The 22066-nt window shown below is 54.2% G+C and overlaps 1 protein-coding gene across 4 annotated transcripts in view; it reads right to left on the bottom strand.

Moving 5' to 3' along the window:
- Positions 1–22066, bottom strand: part of ASXL2 (ASXL transcriptional regulator 2) — a 100547-nt gene that overhangs the window by 13842 nt on the left and 64639 nt on the right. For all 4 annotated transcript variants that reach the window (XR_013922035.1, XM_080343076.1, XM_080343078.1 and 1 more), the window contains 4 exons: positions 17348–17463; positions 9195–9345; positions 3589–3729; positions 2052–2215 (listed from right to left, as the gene is read on the bottom strand). Coding sequence is in view for 3 of the 4 variants with exons in the window: in XM_080343076.1 (XP_080199202.1) it covers positions 2052–2215; positions 3589–3729; positions 9195–9345; positions 17348–17463 (572 nt within the window). In the remaining variant the exon portion in view is untranslated. The remainder of the gene's footprint in view (positions 1–2051; positions 2216–3588; positions 3730–9194; positions 9346–17347; positions 17464–22066) is intronic.

Raw genomic sequence — 22066 nt, 5'->3', positions numbered from 1 at the left:
GCCTTCAGCTCTTCTCCTCCTGACCACGGCAAAGCGCCATGTTTTTTAAAGCACGCACCCCCACTTGATGTGCTGAGCTGCTCTAGAGATTTACTACAGCAAAATGTAAAATTTGTCCTCTCTGGTGCCAAGAAATAGTATTCAGTTAGTCAAAATTTGTTCTCAGTCCAACACTCATTCAATGTCAGGACAATTAAACTTGGAAGTCAGGACAGAAGCGCCTTGCCATCTGCTGTGATGTTCTTGCCAGTAAACTCCAGCTGCAAACTCCATCACGTGTATTTTGACACATACCTGGTTATTACAAAGGCCACAGGACTTATAAAACAATTCCTTCAAATATTTATTGGCTCGGCCTTGGGCTAACAAGTCCCTGATGAATGCTGATTGAAGATTAGAACTGAAGAGACAACACAAAATGTCAGAACTCCTCCCAACTCCAAAGGAGCAGGATGTGTTTGCAAAGGCTCCCTGTGCCGCGGAGCCCGGTGCTGCTGCCAGGCCCGACACACCACTGACGCTCGCTGGAACCAGAGGAGCAGCGTCGAGGTGGAGGTGACTGCACGGAACAGGACGCCCGCGCTGGAAGCGTCTGCGTCTGACCCGTGTCCCGGCACAGTCCATAGTGAGGAGGCAACTGAGTGCCTGGAGGGACTCGGGTCATCTCGTCCTGAAGCGACACCTGGATCTGGGCACAGGCTCTTGGACCAACGGGGTTTCCACCCCGTGAGAGGAGCCCGGAGGCACCAGTTGAGACACGGAGCCCTGCAGGTGACCGAGGTGTGTGAACACATCCAGCACTGACCCAAACAGCACGCAGAAAGTGTCTTCAGGGGACCTGCAGATCTGAGACAGCACACGCCGAACATTTCCATCTGGAGCGGCATCTTGAAGCCAGCTTCGATGTCTAAAGAACATTTCAGATGCCCGGGGCACATCGTCAAGGCATCGGGATGAACAGCCTGCGGGCAGAACGCCGGGGCTTCGAACCCGTCGTGCTGGAGACACCACAACACACGGGAAGGTCCTTGTTCTGGATACAGCTCTTCTGGAACTGAGCATGAAGAGAATGAACTTCACTTCCTCAACTTAGTGCCTTTACCTCCTTTAACATGCAAGTGCAACATTTGTTCTTGTCTCTTAGTCCCCCCCCCAATCTTCCGCAAGCTGCTGAAGGGAACTGCTGTAGGGTGCGATTGCTTCAGGCTGTGCTTTCATGTGCCCCTTTGGCTGGAATTCATCGGATCCAGCTGAGCTGGAGTAACTGGCTCTCCAATAGACACCTGAGCTGTTCCTTCAGCGCTGCAGGCCCAGTTCTTACCCCTCGTCGCTCAGCTCATTGTTCCCGTTGTCACCGTTCAGTGAAGAGCTCATGAAAACCTCCGCTGCTCCTCCTGTGCCGCTCCCGGAGCGCATGAACTCATTCCTGCTTCTCTGCTTGTCCAGACTTGTCTCTTCACACACAAAAGGATCTTGGACAGACAAGCCACAAAAACAAACTGCCCTCAGGGCTGGCCCTGCACGTTTGGAACCTTCTGTCTAGTGTGTGTCAGGACAGGACATGGGAGCTTTGGAGCAGGTCAGGTCTCCTCGGCAGTCTGGACACGCAATGTAAACTCACTCAGATTTCGCGTTACCAAATCCCAATGTGGCAGCAGCTACACGAGGTCCCGAGGATTGACAACACTGGAACTAAACAGCCGCAGCGGCTCAGGCGCTGGGTGGGGAGGCACCGGGCTGAAAGCTGCGGGGTTAATGCTGTACCGGGGAGTCTGGGGAGGACGGAGAGGATGATGGTGACACCGCTGCGTCCCCGTCACTCCTGGCTGTGCCCAGCTCCAGTGTAACAGAAACGCAGCTCTCGCCAGAGCTGGGAATATAGAGCTGCTCAAAGGGTGTATCAAACCTGAATCCTTCTTTTCTGGTAGCAGCAAATACCCGAATGAATTACCAAGGAATTTCCCCATTTTTTTTTACACTGTGCAGAGAAGGAAACGTCTAAGCCATGAGACACGAAGCCAGGACGGGGTTGGCGGCGCTGGCTGCCGTACCTGCCGGTCCACCTCGGGCAGCAGCAGCAGCAGGCGCTGCTGGCACTCGGCGGGCAGCACCGAGAACGTGTGCTTGTTGATGAGCGCCCGCAGGTTGGTGTTCACCAGGATGGAGTCCGGAGTTTCCACGTCGATCTCCGCGCACTTGGTCCTCTTCAGCTGCCCTGCAACGAACACAGCCGTCAGCAACGCCCGGCCAGGGGGCCACAGCCTCCCCGGCACGCACTGCACCGAGGTTTGCAAAGCGCCGCCGCAGCCGTCCATTTCAAACTCGAAACACACATTTTACCTTTGCACATACAGTTAAAAACCAAATGTGAGAGGCCCTTTCCAGCACAGAAATGTCCATACCCAATCTATCGCATCCCATGTCGGTTCCCTTCTGTGGGAACCTGCCTGTCTGGGCACTGGTACGGAGGCTTTTTCAGAGGGTTCTAGAGCTGCTTTTAGCTCCATCAATTTGCTATTTTAAGCCTCCAGTGAAGGTCAGTTTGTTCCTCGGGATTTCTTTTTGGACTTTCCTACTTTGTTCTCAGCAAAAGTGTTTCAGAAAAATTCATCAGCTCATTGTGCTTGCGTAGAAACCACAACAGCAGACAAACTGTAACCACGTGCAACTGTTCTGTCCTTCGCTGTGCTGGAAAGGCAGTACGCCCAACACGAGCCCTGACGCCGCAGCAGCGCCAGGCGTGTGCTGCAGGTTCAGAGGAGGATCGTGTGGAAAGCATCCGTGCTGTGCGCTTTATTTCCTTCGGGGCATTCCCTGTCTGGGGCTGGCGAAACCTCATGTGTTTCGAAGCTGAGACTGAAGAGTGTTATCAGCAAAACGGGTGATATTTAGACAGACTTGCTCGCCCTGGCTACAGGGATGACAGCAATTGTTTTTAAGGTAACGGTACCTAATGAAATAAATGTTTCATTAGAGGCAGTTTGCACTATTAGAAGTGACTCAGAAAATGGCTCAGCAGGTTTATAATCTACTGGTTACAGAATTTCCTCATTAGAGGGGACCAATGAAACGTGCCCCGACAATGCCCGTTGCCAGCAGAGACAAGGGCGATCTGGGGTGATCAGAGACCCAGCACGGGCTCAGGTCCCCGAGGTGCGGCCACTGGGGTCAGAGAAACCGCAGCGGGTGGGGAGGCTGAGACCCAACCCCCGGGAATCGGAAGGGGCTGAAGGATGAAGATCTGGGAGGGAATTCCTCTTTTCTTTTTAATGTTTATCAAAGTGTCTTCAGCACATCAAAAAGCCCGCTAAATAATGCAAGTCCTTTTTTGCTTCTCAAACAGCAAGCTGCAAATTCACAGGTAGGAACCCCTGATAAGAAATAAGAAGAGGCTCATTTGCATCTTTGCATATGTAGGGTTTAAATTGTTTATCCTAATTCACCCTGCATACTAGGCAGTACCTTCCAGAGTCGTCCAGAAGCCACTTTTGCAATGGAATTAATGACACATTTTACTCAATTTTGCTGCTTAGGCTTTTGTTTGTCATCAGAGCAACCAAATCTGTGTAAGCAGAACACCTCTCTTACTTGCATGGAGCCTGTCGGATCTCTGGAATGGCTTCTTCCCCAGCCCTGGCAAGGAGTTTTCCAGCTTCACAGAGGGAGAGGAGCTGGAGGTGGAGTTGTGAGGGCTGCTCGACCGCCCATCCGCCTGCTTTCCGTCCCAAGCTGCGCAGGAAACGGAGACGGTTAAACACGGGGATGGACACGGAAATCTGACAAGAGACATCTGCTTGGACTGGGAGAAAGGTGAGCGCGCGGAGCCCCAGCCCAGGCTCTGGGACACTGACGGTCCTTCGCTCCGGCAGCAGCGGTGACACTGCGGCGGTGACACTGCGGCGGTGACACTGCGGCGGTGACACTGCGGCGGTGACACTGCCACCAAGGCACCAACAGCCATGTCGCTCATGCTTTGAGTCTGTTCCCCAGTTAGTCCCGTCTTATTTCCAGCAATGGTCTTGTTAAACCTCCCTTTCAGAGGCAGCTTTAGTTTCTGTTAGCGTTCACCAGCAGAAAAAATCTCTTCAGACTTTCTGTGTGCTTTCTAAATTTGAACCTACTATTGCAGCCCCTGTTCTTTTAGACCACCCGCGGTAATTCCTCCTCCTCTTTCAAATACTCCAGAGATATTTCCACGTCCTCCCCCAAAGTCACTCCTTAGCCACACTAGACAGGTTTCAGCACCGCGATTTCTCCATATGAATCACCGCCCCCACGTCTCTTTTGTACGGCAGCGTTTCCCTGTCTCCTCGCCCTCTCTGCTGCGCTCAGATGAACGAGAACACGAGCTGCTCTTCCCCCTGCTCTCCCTGGGTTTAGTGTGACCACAGGTACCCACTCAGGTAGGGAAAGGTTCTGGAGTCCCAGCCCTCAAAAGAGAAACTCCGCCGCACACGTGATGGAGTCACACACCAGCCGAACGCTGGCCTGATTAACGACTGGCGCTAATCACTTCCTTCGTCCAGCCCGTGCCAGCTTTGTCCTCCACCTGCGTCCCCTGCTCTGCCTGGTTCCTTCTCCTGCTTGCCCTGGCAGCTCCACTTTGGAGCAAACGCACCCCTGACCCGTGCGACTGCTGCCTGCCTTTGTCACAATATCGCTCGCTCTCCGCTTGTATGTTTAATTTACCTTTCTACGCCAATATATCCCGCTGTCCAGCTGTGAGCTGTTTCCAGCGCTCTCACACAGGCAGGAGGGGAAAAAGGACTCCCTGGGTGCTGACAAAACCATACAAACACCGCTCATGATGCAGCTTTTACAGAGACCACTGCCCAGCCTAGCTGGACTGTATAAACACACACCGTTCCTGCCCTAAACCAGACCAACGAGCCACAGCCAAAGCCGGGGAGCACGGTTTCCTGAAAGCACCCATGAAATGAGCTCCATCCGTCATTTCCTCCCGTCCCGCACAACCTGTCAGGCAGCGGAGCCCCCCGGGCTGGGCGATGGCCTGGGGACACATCGGCTCTTTGGGGAGGACGGGCCAAGAAGGTCAGCTCTACCCACACCAGCCCCCGGGACCCCACCAGCTGAACCCAAGGTCCTGGGGAGCCCACCCGTCCTTACAAAGCCTCTCTCTACCAGCTCACAGAAACACACAATGTCAGGGTTGGAGGGCCCTGGAAAGCTCACCCAGTGCAATCCCCCCATGGAGCAGGAACACCCAGATGAGGTTACACAGGAAGGTGTCCAGGCGGGTTGGAATGTCTGCACAGAAGGAGACTCCACAACCCCCTGGGCAGCCTGGGCCAGGCTCTGACACCCTCACCCCAACAAGTTGCTTCTCCTCTTTCAGTGGAACCTCCTGTGTTCCAGTTTGCACCCATTGCCCCTTGTCCTGTCTCTGGTTGTCACCAGCAGAGCCTGGCTCCATCCTCCTGACACTGCCCCTTTCCATATTGATCCCAGGAATGAGTCCCCCCTCAGTGTCCTCTTGTCCAGCTCCAGAGCCCCAGCTCCCTCAGCCTTTCCTCACACGGGAGATGCTCTGCTCCACTCCACTCCACTCCACAAATGAAGATTGTGGGAGATTCTTTAGAACTAAGAAAGGCCAACATTGCACCCCAAAGGGCACAAGCACATCTTAGGGCTGAAATTCAAACCATCAGGAAGATATTGACCTTTTTGCCCTTACCCTTTTTGAAAGGGTCTGAACTACGAAGCTGGCTGGGAACATCAGGAAACCTCATCAGCTCTTCAGTCCTTCCTCTGCTGTTAAACGACGCACCGAGCCCCGAGACCAACGTGCCTGTTCCGTAACCCTGCGTATGTCTGACCAGATGTTACCAGATACATTCCAGCAGTAAATAACCAGCAAGCCGGGACAGGCTGGTCTCATTTGGGTTCGGATTTGTTTAGAGCTCTTTGGAAAGGGAGAATAAACAAACACACTAAAACACAGAAAGAATTTCATACTGAAGCAAATCAGCATGAGATGAGGAAACATCTCCCGTTACGTGAAAGGTGGTAGCAAAAGGAAATCAAATAACCTACACTGTGCCCATGGCCAGGAAACCTTAGGTTTAAACCCAAGGAAGCAAGAAAAGATCCTGATTAGAGACTAAGAAAAACATGGTAAGGATGAAGCTAATAAAGCAGGAGGGGCAAGACTTGCTGGGAGTTTTTGGTCTTTGCATCAACAGCATCTCTTGGAACAGACGGAGGAAAACACCCAGTTTCTGCTGGCTCTGACATTTCCCAACCTGACCACTGCATTTCAGCCAGACATTCACACCACTGCGTGAAGAATAACCAAGAGCAACGTCTTTTTCATGCCGATGCTGTCCTACTGCTGTCGTACAGTCCTCTGGCTGCTTCCACACCAGCAAACAGCCGGGTGACGTGGGGCACCCCCTGGCCCGAGAACAGCGGCCCAATGCACGTCCTGGTGCTTTCCATGTCACGGCGGGGTTGGCCACGTTCAGATCACCCACAGGGAACCACATCTGGCCGGGGCTGGACATGGGCCGTGCCGAGGGATTTCGCAGAATGGAACGACCGAGGGTGACTTCTTGTACCGGTGCCACGGTACCGGGTAACTCAGCAGAGACGCAGCTCTGCTCCCCCGTGCGCCGCTGCTCCGCGTCTGAGCGCAGGCTCGGCGGCTGAAGGACCCGCTGCTCAGAATGGGGAGGAGCTGCGGGGCTGGAAACAGTTCGGTAAGGCAACGGTTCCATATTACCCATCTTTACCAAAAAGTCATTTTTAAGAAGACTGAAAGTAGCTGAGGATTTGGGATTGGAGATGTAATTTCGTTGTGATCTGACTGCTTTCTCTCCCTTTGTGCGGGTGTCACAACCGCCAGCCTCAGCCGCTCCATCCGCGAGAGAACAGCCGACAGGAGCCCTTCAGAGCGAGGTCCCGGCTGCGTCCTCCTCAACACTAACATCTTCATGAGCATCGTCCTCCTGAGATGAACCACGACCAGCCGAGTACATCACGGGTGGATGATGGAAAACAGGGTAATTGCTGAGAGGGAGGGAGTTTCCATCTCAGAAGTGTCTGAGTTGGACAGATAGCGCAGCATTTCACCCACCATAATTAGTGCAGCAGATGGGCAATAAGAGCTTTGGAAGTAGATGCAGCTTCACCAGACGGGGCCTGCGCGTGTTGCAGGGGAACAGGAGCGCGGTCAGCACTGCGAAGCCAAGGAGGAGGTCACTGCTTTCTGGAAGCCAGGCCGCTTTTCCTCTTGTACGCAACACCACTGCTCCGGCTCCAAACCACGTGTACCGCCCCGCCTGCCTAAATCCTGTGTCCTTCTCCGGTGCCAACAGCCCCCTCCCCGTTACAGCGGCACGAGGACGTAGTGACAAGGAATGGCTGAGTAAAAAAAGAAACACAAAGTGATGTACAAAAAGAACTCCCCTAACCTTACAGACATAGTGTTGGGCCCTAAAATAGGAAATGACAACTCGGGAAAGAGTCTCAGAATCTCAACAGTTGTAGGAAAACGCCTGCTTTTGGTGGGGTCAACAAAAGCAAAGTGAACATTAGGAACTGTTAAGAAAAGATGAACAAAATATACCCATGGAATCCCAGGTTGGAAGTGATCGCAAGGATCACCCGGCCCAACCTTCTTTGGCAAAGCCCGGTCTAGCCAAGCTGGCTCAGCCCTGTCCAGCCGAACCTTCAACGTGTCCCATGTTGGGAAATCCACAGCTTCCCTGGGGAGATTATTCCAGTGGCTGATTATTCTCATAATGACAAATTTTCCTTTGGTATACAGAACACCAAAATGATGCTGAACAGATCCAGGAAGCACCTGCACCCTGAATATCATGTACAGTTTTCATTCTTGACTGCAAACATAATAGAGCTTTCCACACGAGGAATGAGATCATACGGTACGGCTCTTCAGACTGAAACAGAGATGTGTACAGAAGCCACAAGCGGCAAAATTGTTGAACAAACACTAGTTGTTCATTGCCTGTTTGATAATTAGAAGGAAACAAATAGAAGCAGAAGGAGCCCGGCTCAAACCAAACAAAACCGAGTAGGTTTTACAGTGCGGCGTTTGCCACAAGGCACCAACAAAGTCAACTTGCCCACTGCCCAGGTCAGGTAAACCCACTGAAGAACATCCCACCCGGCCCAAGCGACCCTGAGCCTCCTGCTGGGGAGGTCCCTGAGCGCTACTACGCTCCTACTCCGCTTTTACACCCTCCCAACGCAGGGGCTGGACAGTGTGTCCGATGTCACAGCCCCGCTGCTCTGCTTCCTGCACAACTACCATCCAAAGCAAACCGGTGTTCGCTGACCTGGGAGACGGCACAAGAGCCGCTGCTGGTAACGGTTTCCGATTGATAAAATAACAATGGTGCCAGCCCACAGAGTCATTTACCTGTATGACCCAAAAATCAGCCCGTACAAACATGGAGCTTTGTTCAGCTTGGAGGAGCCTGAGAGGAGAGCGCACTGAGGTGACAGCTGCCTCAAGGGAGCAGGCGCCCAACTCTTCTCTTCAGTGACCAGGGACAGAGCCCAGGGAGCGGCAGCAGAAGTGCCGGAGGGGCAGTGGGACATGAGGAAAAGGTTCTTCCCCAGAGGTGCTGGACACTGAACAGGCTCCCAGGGAGGTGTCACGGCCCAACCTGACAGTGTTCAACAAGAGACTGGACACCGTCCCCAGACACATGGGGTGACCTGTGGGGTGTCCTGTGCGGGGACAGGACCTGGACTCAAGATCCTGGTGGGTCCTTCCAGCTCAGGACACTCTGTGGTTCTGTGAAGGCTTTCAGGGCAGAACACACATGTTGGGAACAAGGCGTGAAACCACGCTGCAGGGTGAGATGCCACTTTGCAAAAAAAGAAGTACTAAGAAAAGCACCACCTAATTTGCTTTGCCACGGGAAGTACCTGACCACAGCGTCCAGGCCACTCCCGGGGAAGCCATTTATCACAGAAATAGCTTTTTAATCAGACAATGGCACAACAAGACCTCTGCAGGATCTATTCTTAACTGAATGCTTTCCTAATAAGATCAAAGCTGGGAAAACAGAAGCCAGACTCTTTCAGAAACAAAAAGAACACCGTGCGAAAAGAGCGCTTTCTTCTCTCATCCCTAAGAACAAAAACGGGCGGGTTGAAGAGAACGACAGGCCAAGAAAGCATGGGAGTCTCACCGCACGTACCAGATTTTGCAGGTGCGGAGTCAGCGGCCGCCTTGACGGCCTTGAGCAGGGCGTGCTGGCTGGTGGGCATGGCGCGGCATTGCTGCTGCTGCTGCTGCTGCTGCTTCTGCTGCTGCTTCTGCTGCTGCTGCTTCTGCTGCTGCTTCAGGGCCTGCGCGGGAGACAGGAGAACGTGACCAAGGGAAGTGCAAAATACCCTCAGCAACCATTAGCACACAGAACAAACCGCTTGTTGTACGGCAACCGATAGTTGGGTTCTGATTCTAGCTATGTCAAAAGTTCAAAACCTGTGAAGCACGTTCCGTTCGGGCAGGACGCTGATCCTGCCTGTTTAAATGCACCAGCAGACACATCTCCTACCTTTGCATCTACAGCAAAATGTTAATGGCTGCAGAACATCTTAACTTTTGTTGTTTCATGAAAAAAACAATCCCTAGAGAATGCAAAGAGACAGGATTCCACATCTGGAGTTGGTTCAAGAGTAATTATACAAATAACTTCAAAGTGAAAGTACCATCGTGTAATTCATTTCCGTCTCCTAGAGAAGCAAGTAGCAACTTAACAAAAAACCTTTAATGGAAACACTACCCACTAGGAAGGACTTTTTTAATTAAGAGAGCAACAAAGACTAAAACACCAAAGGGAAGAAAATAAATCTTTTGTTCGTCAATGTGAGCGTAACTCAGCCCGACGGGCGCGGGGGCTGGGCCGGGAAGGCGGCAGCTCCGTTCACCTGCAGCGTCTGCCCAAAGTGCCCGTTCTCAAACACGCAAACCCAGAACCGGGTAAACCCAACAGCACAATAAATTATGATAGATCAAGTGTACCCTGGAATTTCAAAATGGGAGCACTAGCAAATATTGTGCTGCATATACACAAATGAGCGGGATTGTTAACTAGAGATGACCAGTATCTTAAAATAACAATAATAATAAAACCAACAATGATAATACTAATATCAACAATAATAATAGAGTTAGAACAAGGAGAGAGAATAAAAATATGCACGAACCAGCAGAATCTGCCACATGAGGAGAACAACAGACTGACTTCCAGTTTGTAGAGACACAAATGAGGAGACTGGCCACAGGACACAGATCACGAATGGGCACATTAGATTCCTGTTTTCCAGTTTACTAAAGAATTCTTATTTAGGCACTTCTACCACAGGCTTAAAGTGATGAAAACAAAATCGGCCAATCTGAAGCTCAGCAACGTTGAAATCGGTAAGGGGAAGAATCCTCTGCAGTGCACAATGAACCCCTGTTCTTGACATCAAAAGCTTAAAAAAAGAGATAAAAAGAGACCTGGCATTCCTACAAATAACGAAAATCCACAGGCAAGTTCAAGCAAGGTTTTGCAAACTCTTTCTGGTTTGAAGATGAACTGCAGACAAAGCGCATGTCAAGCCAGCACCAGAAGGCAGAGGTCACTAGCACCCCCTGGGGCTGGATGAATCCCGGGGCTGGGTGAATCCCATGGCTGCATTGTGCAATCACTTCAAATATTGAAGGTTTGCTGCATTCAGACCACCCATTCTGTTTGCCATTCAACTGCTGCATTTTTCTCGGCTTAGGTAAAACAATTCTGCTTTTGCTCGGTGTCCCCTCAGCTGTCGCTGTGCAGCGGTGCCCACGCCGGCGTGGCTGAGGCACGAGTGGGAGGACAAGGGAACAACCCTTCATTAGACACCTCTTATAAACTGTGTCAGCTTCGCACTCACGTTCTCTGCTATGAGCATTTGAGGGGTTTTGGTGTCCAGTGCCGTGTCCAGCCCAGCGCAGGCCCAGCCTGGCCTCCCCGGGCCCAGGGCGCTGCCCACTTGGGTCCTGGAACCCTCCGAGGCTGGAGGCGACACAAGCGCTGGGACCTGCTCACCGCCACACTGGCCTTGCGGGGATAAACCTTCTCCTCTCTCCTTAGACCCTTCCACTTACACCCACTGTTCCTCATCATGCTATGTCCTTCACCATTTCACAGAATCACACAATGTCAGGGGTTGAAGGGCCCTGTAAAGCTCATCCAGTGCAATCCCCCCATGGAGCAGGAACACCCAGATGAGGTTACACAGGAAGGTGTCCAGGCGGGTTGGAATGTCTGCACAGAAGGAGACTCCACAACCCCCCTGGGCAGCCTGGGCCAGGCTCTGACACCCTCACCCCAACAAGTTGCTTCTCCTCTTTAAGCAGAACCTCCTGTGTTCCAGTTTGCACCCATTGCCCCTTGTCCTGTCCCTGGTTGTCACCAGCAGAGCCTGGCTCCATCCTCCTGACACTGCCCCTTTCCATCTTGATCCCCAGCAATGAGTCCCCCCTCAGTGTCCTCTTGTCCAGCTCCAGAGCCCCAGCTCCCTCAGCCTTTCCTCACACGGGAGATGCTCCACTCCCTGCAGCATCTTGGTGGCTGCGCTGGACTCTCTCCAGCAGTTCCCTGTCCTGCTGGAGCTGAGGGGCCACAGCTGGACACAAGATTCCAGGTGTGGTCTCCCCAGGGCAGAGCAGAGGGGCAGGAGAACCTCTCTGACCTACTGACCACCCCCTTCTAACCCACCCCAGGTACCATTGGCTTCCTGGCCACAAGGGCCCAGTGCTGGCTCATGGTCACCCTGCTGTCCCCAGGACCCTCAGGTCCCTTTCCCCTACACTGCTCTGCAACAGCTTGTTCCCAACTTATACTGGAACCTGGGGTTGTTCCTGCCCAGACACAAGACTCCACACTTGCCCTTGTTCTATTTCATTAAATTTCTCCCCACCCAGCTCTCCAGCCTGTCCAGGTCTCACTCAATTTGTGATGAGCCTGGCTCATATTCTCTATAACCCCCTTGGAAGTATGGGGATCATTGAGGCCCAGCTCCCCCATACACCCTATAACAGCCCAGCTCCTCCATATACCCTATAACAGCCCAGCTCCCCCATACACCCTATAACAGCCCAGCTCCTCCATACGCCCTATAACAGCCCAGCTCCCCCATACACACTATAACAGCCCAGCTCCTCCATACACCCTATAACAGCCCAGCTCCCCCATACACCCTATAACAACCCAGCTCCTCCATACACCCTATAACAGCCCAGCTCACACCAGGTCCAGCATCCCACAGCTCCCCCATACCAGACCCAGCTCGCTATCATTAGCACGTAAAAGAGCGAATCCTATCTGCAATTGCTACCCTAAAGATATATAAATCAGTTCAGGTTTAGGTCAGTCCACCCATCTAACAAAGAGTGACTTGCAAAACACGTGGTCACACACCACAGACCCCACTGACCTTGCAGCTCTAGACACCGTGAACCCAGAGCCAGCTGAGTCCTGCTTCACACAGCTCCAGACTGCTGGGTAGTGTCCTTTAGCTCGACACTGCTCACTATACGCTGAAAGGGTTATGTAATGCTATATGTAAATACGTAACCAATTGGCTCTCCAGGACTGCCCTGAGTGTGATAGAGTTTGTCTATAACGGTTGTTACTGTCTGGTGTGCTGGCTTCATTCCAGCACCCAGCCTTGAGCAGCTCTGTAACCAACTCTGTCTTGTCCCTGTGTGCTAAACGTGGCTCATGTGTATGCACATGGGGTACGTACCGGGCCCTGCGCCCCTGTACCGGGCCCTGCACCCCTGTACCGGGCCCTGCACCCCTGTACCAGCCCAGCTCCCCTGTACCAGCCCAGCCGCCCTGTACCGGGCCCTGTGCCCTCAGCTCTGGCGGGGCTCCCTCAGGGGTCTCAGGGTCTCTCTCAGGGTCTCCCTCTCTCAGGGTCTCTCTCTGCAGAGACCCCAGAGCACGGCAAACCCCTCCACCAGCCCCAGCCCGTGACTCTCCCGCAGCCCAGCCCCACATGGATGTTCCCTCCGTGCCCAGGGACCAGTTCTTTTTGTTTTGTTCGACCTGTAGTTCCTTTGTTCTCACTGGGCGTGGATGTTCCTCGGTGCACAGTTTGCATAAGGGCAGCTCTGGGGTTACCCCGCTGTCGGTGCACAGTTTGCACAAGGGCAGCTCTGGGGTTACCCCGCTGTCGGTGCACAGTTTGCACACAGGCAGCTCTGGGGTTACCCCGCTGTCGGTGCACAGTTTGCACAAGGGCAGCTCTGGGGGTACCCCGCTGTCGGTGCACAGTTTGCACAAGGGCAGCTCTGGGGGTACCCCGCTGTCGGTGCACAGTTTGCACAAGGGCAGCTCTGGGGTTACCCCGCTGTCGGTGCACAGTTTGCACACAGGCAGCTCTGGGGTTACCCCGCTGTCGGTGCACAGTTTGCACACAGGCAGCTCTGGGGTTACCCCGCTGTTGGTGCACAGTTTGCACACAGGCAGCTCTGGGGTTACCCCGCTGTCGGTGCACAGTTTGCACACAGGCAGCTCTGGGGGTACCCCGCTGTCGGTGCACAGTTTGCACACAGGCAGCTCTGGGGTTACCCCGCTGTCGGTGCACAGTTTGCACACAGGCAGCTCTGGGGTTACCCCGCTGTCGGTGCACAGTTTGCACAAGGGCAGCTCTGGGGTTACCCCGCTGTCGGTGCACAGTTTGCACACAGGCAGCTCTGGGGTTACCCCGCTGTCGGTGCACAGTTTGCACACAGGCAGCTCTGGGGTTACCCCGCTGTCGGTGCACAGTTTGCACAAGGGCAGCTCTGGGGTTACCCCGCTGTCGGTGCACAGTTTGCACACGGGCAGCTCTGGGGGTACCCCGCTGTCGGTGCACAGTTTGCACAAGGGCAGCTCTGGGGTTACCCCACTGTCGGTGCACAGTTTGCACACAGGCAGCTCTGGGGGTACCCCGCTGTCGGTGCACAGTTTGCACAAGGGCAGCTCTGGGGTTACCCCGCTTTCGCTGTAGAGGGCGGAAACCACTTCATTCTGGAGAGCTCAACAAGAGCGCAGTTCAAAACGGTGCCATTCTGTCAGTACCACCAGCACCTCCTTTAGCTGTAATTTAAACACAGACTTCACATCCCCAGCATGCTCCTGCGTGTCAGCTCCACTCTGGGACAACGGTGATGGCAGCAGGACCAGGAGCTGCTCCTGAGCACCCACCTCTTGCTCTGGACCTCCCTACAGTTCGACAACGATACTAAAAACCCACAGCAACACACGTCATGGGGAAAAATCCGTGTTGTACAGCTCCCTTCTTCACCCAAACGGTGAGAACATGACTGCTCACCACCAGAGAGCTGCAGGGTGTAGCACAACACAGTTCTGGCCCTATTCATCCCATCTGCGTGGCAAAGTGTACTGGATAATGAGGAAAGCCAACAGTATCAACCTCGTCAGAGGGTGAACTTCCTAATCTTAAAACACCATGAGGAGATCTGGATCGAGGGAGGGGATGGTCCTTCCCCCTGCTCAGCACAGGGCCCAGCGCTGGGCTCCCCAGGACAGGAGGGACATGGACAGACTGGACAGAGCACAGCAAGGGCATGGAGGGGCTGGGGGTGCTCAGCCTGGAGTTGGGATGGGATGGGATGGGATGGGATGGGATGGGATGGGATGGGGTGGGATGGGATGGGATGGGATGGGGTGGGATGGGATGGGATGGGGCGGGATGGGATGGGGTGGGATGGGATGGGGTGGGATGGGATGGGATGGGATGGGATGGGATGGGATGGGATGGGGTGGGATGGGATGGGATGGGATGGGGTGGGATGGGATGAGGTGGGATGGGATGGGATGGGGTGGGATGAGATGGGGTGGGATGGGGTGGGATGGGGTGGGATGGGGTGGGATGGGATGGGATGGGATAGGATGGGATGGGGTGGGATGAGATGAGATGAGATGGGGTGGGATGAGATGGGGTGGGATGAGATGGGGTGGAATTGGATGGGATGGGGTGGGGTGGGATAGGGTGGGATGGGATGGGATGGATGGGATGGGGTGGGATGGGATCCAGGTGTGGAAGCAGCTGCCGGAGGGCGGGCAGAGGGAGCCGTGCTCTGCCAGGGGTGCCCAGAGATGGGACCAGAGGGCACAGGCACAAAACCAGAAATTCCATGTGAATTCAAGATCCACTGTTGCTACGAGGCGAGCAAGCGCTGGCACAGGCTGCTGGCAGCAGGTGTGGAGATCCTGTGCGGCCACGGCTGCGGGTGGCCTGGCCTGGGCAGCGCTGGGACCGCGCGGCTGCCTCCCAGCTCCAGCCAGCGCTGGTTTCTGAGGTGAGTTCCGAGGGCACGGGTGGCTGCTCGAGCCAGGTCAGGATCAGTGGACTGGAGGGCTCAGAGGAAACGTTACAGCAGCACCTGCATTTTCCAGCAGCCGGTGAGAAACCGCCCGTCTTTCTGGATCTGGGTTATAATTTCAGAGCCCCAGTGTGGTGGGTTTTGTCTCAGCACACACTCACTGCAATGAGGGGGGTTTCTCCCCATGGCTGTTTCATCTTTCCAGCAGGATGAGCACTGACATGTCTCTGCCAATTTAAATTCAGATACTGCAAACCTCTAACTCGGGATTTTTCCAAATGACTGTAAGGAATGCAGCCATCTACTTAATTACTGTACTGTGTGGTGACGGCACACCAGGGCACACCACATTATTTGGCTGTATTTTACAGTTTTAACTCTGATGCACTTATGAACTAAGCCCTGATCATTATTTCCTGAAGGGCCTGACACCTACAGCCGGTATAGCAGCAGGGTGGTGCTCCAGAGCTCTCCCTGAGAAACCCGCTCGCTCTCCCCTCCAGGAGCTTTATGATCACTCGGTGCTTAAGCCAGGCGGGCTGAGTCCAGCCAGCTGTCTCGTCCAGCACACGCCAGCAAGTAACCTGGGTCACAGACATCATTACAAATAGGAAAGCTTTCTTTAATTCTTGTCCCACTCGGTATCTTTTTCCTACTACTCTAGTCATACCATTGCTGCCTCCTTCCTGCTATCTAGATTTGTTCATTTTACCTGCTTCTTATAACTTTTCCAGCCAACAGTGGCTACTGTGTTTGGGAAGAGGAGGAAGATGTATTTGGTCAAAATGGCAGAATTCCACGGATAACAGTGTAGTTAAGATCTTGCTGAACTAGTGAGAAGCAATTTTCTGGGGATCCAAGTGAAAGCGGAGGCTTGACTCTGAACTTCAGAAGAAGATCTGCCTGAAGTGCCAACACCACCTCGGCGCTTCACCGCGGTTCTCACACCACAGCAGTCACACCGACACTTCTGCTGAGAACCCGCCAAGCGGGAAGAGAACAGAGCGAGAAGATTCCCTGCAGCCGGCACCTCATCCTGACACCAACCCAGCTCTCTTGCTGGGAACGAAGCTCCAGTTTACCCAGGGCCTTATCTGTAATACTTTCCTCAACGACATCCCTGGTGAGACCGTCGTCCCGCGCCGCAGCCGCTCTCCCAGGGCGGCCGGCAGCGCTGTCAGCTGGACGCCGCCTGAGCGCCGCTGCTCCGCTGAGAAACAGCCTGGGGAAGGTAAATCCTGCCTGGGATGCACCACGGCTTCACCTGCTGGTGCCAAGCTGCCTGAACACCTGGACCAGCACCTCCTCTGCAGCTTGATTCATACGTCCTTACAGACTTTGACTTTGCTAAAGGGTAAACCTAACCCTGATAAAGCGTCTCCTTTCTAAGGGTCGTGGAGAACTAAACCATGCAGCTGGGGAAACACCTGCAAATGAGCCGCTCCGGGGACTCATTCCTCTTGCTTTTTTCATTAGGAGAAATAAAGCACTGAAATACAAACACTCACCCAGTTCCATCCTGCGTGCGCAGGATGAACACGGCCTGCACAACAGCCATTCCCGAGCAGGGCAAACCCTCCCCCAGCACCCAGAGGGTGCGACCAGGCGCACTGGGTGCCCCTTCCCGCTCCTCCCCTGCCCAGCCACACGCCGCACGTTTCTGAACGCGGACGGCAGGAGGCTAAGCACACTCACCAAAAGGCTGGGTGAAAAGAAATGACATCTTATACCCGTTCTTTAAAATAATAATAATAAAAATTGTTCAGATGCTCATTTAGGGAAAAAGCACATAACTAAATACCACAATACTCCTAATCACCTTTAACAGAGAGGGATGTCTCAGCAAACCCCTGTTTATTATGAGACAGCGGGGAAGTCCTGAGTTACCTCCCTGCAGAGTGAGCTCCACTGAGAAACACCCCTTAGCAGAGAAATGAACCGATGGCGCTGAGCCGCAGAGCGGGTCCCGCTCAGGACACTCACCTGTTTGAGCGCCTTCTTGCTGTGCTTCTGCGACGAGGAGATGGCTTTGGCGGGCTGGATGGAGGGCGACGGGCAGCCCGGCTGCGGGGACGACGTCTGGGACAGCCTGGATGACACTACGGGAAAAATATAGACACACATACGTCAGCTGCCTTCATACATCAGCACGTTAGCCGGTCCTCAGCGTTTCACACCGTCTCAGGAGGCTCAGGAAAGCTGCACCTCCAGCATGAAGCATCGCTCCTGCTCCTCCCCACCGCGGCAGCTGTTCTCTGAAAGCCAACGGCAGTTCCTGTGACCAACTCCTTGCCCATCTCCTTTTTTATTAATCTTGTAAAGAGCTGCTGTCGAACAACGCTGCGGCTCGGGACAGCGCTCCAGGTGCACACAGGCTCAGCAAATTCAAGTCTAAATACAGACACAGGCACCGGTGGTTGTTCGTGTGGATGAGCTGCAGTCAGGCACTTCATTGGCAGCAGCTGCTGACCAGAATTGATCTGAACCCCACACAAGAGCAGGCAGTAAACAACACGCCAAGGAAATGGAACGTCACCTGCTCCCTTCTGAAAACAAATATGGGAATATCCAGGATATCCCTGTAAATGAACACACAGATGAACACGTATTCCCAGCGGCTGAGCGCGGGTGCTCCAGGGAATCCCGTCTTAGCCAGCGGAGCCCTGGAGCAAAGCGTCTAGTTCCAGGTGATTCCGACTCTGAAACGGTCTCGTCACAACCAACGAACCGGGGATGGGAACTGAGTAAGAGCTGGTCCCGTAGTGTGAAGGCGCCTGTTTGGCACAGAACACCCAAGCACCCGCGCGGCAGTGCCGCGGTGATGGACACGGCCAGTCGGGGAAACCATTCGGCTCCAGGCCTGGCAACCGCGGCTTTGCCTCTATTGCCCCGGCAAACCCATCTGGCACTGGGCAGCGGCCAGTGAACCCGCCCCTGCGCCTGCACAAAAATCAGAAACCCGCACACCGGGGAGAGACCAAGATGTTCTGCAGCCGCGACTGAACGGGCAGCAAAACCGGACACGCAGCAGAGTGACGTGAACGGGACACTGGCACTGCGAGACAGTCGGGACAGAACAGACAGACACCAGATGATGTGAACGGGACACTGGCACTGCGAGACGGCCGGGACAGAACAGACAGACACCAGATGAGGTGAACGGGACACTGGCACTGCGAGACGGCCGGGACAAAGTGAACACCGAGAACATCAGCGAGATTGGGCTGCAGCTGCCGTGAACCCCGAGGGCACAGCTGTGGGCCTGGGCATGGACACAGGCAGGTAAAAGAGAAAACAACAGACACCAGCAAATTCACGGGCTGTGTATGTACCTGCATGTAAATTTGTGTAGATAACAACGGCCCCTGTACGAGCAGGGAAAGAGTAAAGAGCAAAGGAACCTTTGTTCCCAGGACAGGGAGAACCCCTATCATAAAGGATAATAAACGGATTCACACGTGAACTATTTAAATTAGTGCTTTTCCTAAAGCCACTGGTTGCAGAACCCAGGAGGTGACAGCAGCATCCTTGTGCGGCTGCAAGGAGTCCAGGGACAACGGTGTCAGCTCTCGGTTAACAACAGCCGGAGTGCGGCCGCTCCCGGCGTCAGGGCGCAGCGCCGCACCGCCGGGACAGCGAGCACCGCCAGGACAGCGAGCACCGCCGGGACAGCAAGCACGGCCAGGACAGCGGGCACCGCCAGGACAGCGAGCACCGCCGGGACAGCGAGCACGGCCGGGACAGCGGGCACCGCCGGGACAGCGAGCACCGCCAGGACAGCGGGCACCGCCAGGACAGCGAGCACGGCCAGGACAGCGAGCACGGCCAGGACAGCGGGCACCGCCGGGACAGCAAGCACCGCCGAGACAGCGGGCACCGCCAGGACAGCGAGCACCGCCAGGACAGCGAGCACCGCCGGGACAGCGAGCACGGCCAGGACAGCAAGCACCGCCAGGACAGCGAGCACCGCCAGGACGGCGAGCACGGCCAGGACAGCGGGCACCGCCGGGACAGCGAGCACCGCCAGGACAGCAGGCATCGCCGGGACAGCGAGCACCGCCGGGACAGCGAGCGCCACCGGGACAGCGAGCGCCACCGGGACAGCGAGCACCGCCGGGACAGCAGGCACCGCCGGGACAGCAGGCACCACCGGGACAGCGAGCACCGCCGGGACAGCGAGCACCGCTGGGACAGCGAGCACCGCCGAGACAGCGGGCACCGCCGGGACAGCAAGCACCGCTGGGACAGCAAGCACCGCCGGGACAGCGAGCACCGCCGAGACAGCGAGCACCGCCGGGACAGCGAGCACCGCCGGGACAGCAAGCACCGCTGGGACAGCAAGCACCGCTGGGACAGCGGGCACCGCCGGGACAGTGAGCACCACCAGGACAGTGAGCACCGCTGGGACAGCGGGCACCGCAACGCAGCTTGGCCCGAAAATGCGCAGGATTGGTAACGACCAGTTACGGAAAGCAAAAGTCTCACACTTGGCATGGGCATTAAATGAAAAGAGCAAGTGTTTCAGCGGGCACACACAACAGAAACGCCTCCGAAATATCACTAAAATGACAACAATAACAGGGTACGGTAAGAAGCAGGAATTTAAAAGTCTCTGACAAAATCACACCCGGATGATACACACACGCGATCAAAGACAACACAGTCGCACAGCAACCAGAATTACCACTTAAAAGGCGATACCCCCTGATGTTACATCAAGACCTGGAAAGCAAAAGCTGTATCTGCGCTTTGAAAGCAATAAGAATGTTGGTAAACTTGCATCTGTTTCTCGATTTGGTTGAAACTGCAGTTCAAGAAGAATGAGAAGGTGCTGGAAAGGATCAGAGTCTGCTCGGCACCTGCAGAGGAAACGCAGACCCGGCACCCAGCGCGGTTCTCCCAACGCAGCCACAAAAAGGGCTGCGAGAAAGTCTCTTGATAAGCGTTCACTCAGACATTTCCCACAAGAGGCTTCTAAACATTATTTGGCTACTGTTTCAAAACCAAAGCACTGGCATAACTCTGGCACTGGGCTGGAGAGGCGGCCAAGAACGGAATCAAATGGTAATCGGGCAAGAAATCGGAAGAGTTCTGCAAGGTCCCGTCCTACGCAGGAGCAGCTCAGACCCGGCAACAGGGAAAGGGTGAAATATTCGATATTCTGGTGAGCTAAGGCCAGAGGGACTCGTGTGGAAATCCAGAGACACATAACCCACAGAACAGAAGACCAGAAATACAAAGGACAACATCAAAAAAGGAATAAGTACATTTTTGGAGGAAAAAACCCCAAGATACTCATAGAACCTGTAGTAATCTAAACGAACTGTGCCATCCCGGGAACGGGATCCGTTACGGCCGACAGGGCCATGAAAATGGCCAGCGAGGTGATGCCAAGTGTGAAGATGATGATGATGCCAAGTGTGAAGATGATAATGATGCCATGTGTGAGGATGATGATGATGCCATGTGTGAGGATGATGTATCTAAAAGTGTCATCGGAGATTCACAGAATCATTTTGGTGGGAAGAGACCCCCAAGCTCATGGAGTCCAACCATTCCCAGCCCTGTCCCTGCCCCATGTCCTGAGAACCTCATGTCCGTCTGTCCAGCCCTCCAGGGCTGGTGACTCCAGCACTGCCCTGGGCAGCCTGTTCAATGCCCCACAGCCCCTGTGGGCCTGCGCACAGCCCTCCTCCCACACCAAGCCCCACTCGCGGCTCTTCAACACCAAGAAAACACCAGTTCGGCTTAACATTTGAAAGCCAGGCAGAGAAACAGACTGGCTGTTACTGGGTCTGAGACACCTGAACGGCAGGAACACAAACCACATCCTCTTTGCAGCCTGTCGCTGCAGAAACTACGAGTTGTGCGAAGCGGGAACATCAAGCCGAACGCAGGCTGCTCTTCTTCACCCTCAGCTTCTGGTCACATTGTCATGTTTATGCTGTGCTTGAACAAGGAAAACTCAGCTTCTCCAACCTGGAAAAATAACTGGACACAAAAGGCCATCATTTTGCATCTTTCCAAGAAGGCTGCGCGCAGCCAAGCAGAGACCTAACGCTTAAATAGAGCCTTCTGTACAATTCTTACTTGGAATGTCACAGACACCACGGCATTTCTTCGGAGAAATGAAATTACAACAGAATTTTAATTATGTTAAAGGTCAATTAAATGAGAAATTTCAGCCTGGCAAGACCCAATAACATTTCACAAGGTACTGGGCTTCCTTAAGGTTTGCAGACCCGCAGTCAGTCAGTTCTCATGCAGTTATGGAGACGCTCCGCTAAGCGGCAGCAGCCAGAGCGGAGGCTCCCGGCTGGCGCGGCGCCGGCACAGCCCTGCGCGCGGCCCGAGCCTGGAACACGGCGAGCTGGACGTGCCCACAGCATTGCACTTGTTTTGTTTTCTCTGGGACGTGTCACAGTATCACAGTATCACAGTATGTTCTGGATTGGAAGGGACCTCAAAAGATCATCTAGTCCAATCCCCCTGCTGGAGCAGGAACGCCTAAGTGAGGTTGCACAGGAACATGTCCAGGTGGGTCTTGAATGTCTCCAGAGAAGGAGACTCCACAACCCCCCTGGGCAGCCTGTTCCAGTGTCTGTCACCCTTACTGAGAAGAAGTTTTTTCTCAAATTTAAGTGGAACCTCTTGTGTTCCAGCTTGATCCCATTGCCCCTTGTCCTATCATTGTTTGCCAAC

The sequence above is a fragment of the Nesoenas mayeri genome, assembly GCF_963082525.1.
Source record: "Nesoenas mayeri genome assembly, chromosome: 3".
Classification (NCBI taxonomy): Eukaryota; Metazoa; Chordata; class Aves; order Columbiformes; family Columbidae; genus Nesoenas; species Nesoenas mayeri.
Note: the sequence above shows the minus strand (reverse complement) of the source record. Positions and strands in the feature narration are given on the sequence as shown.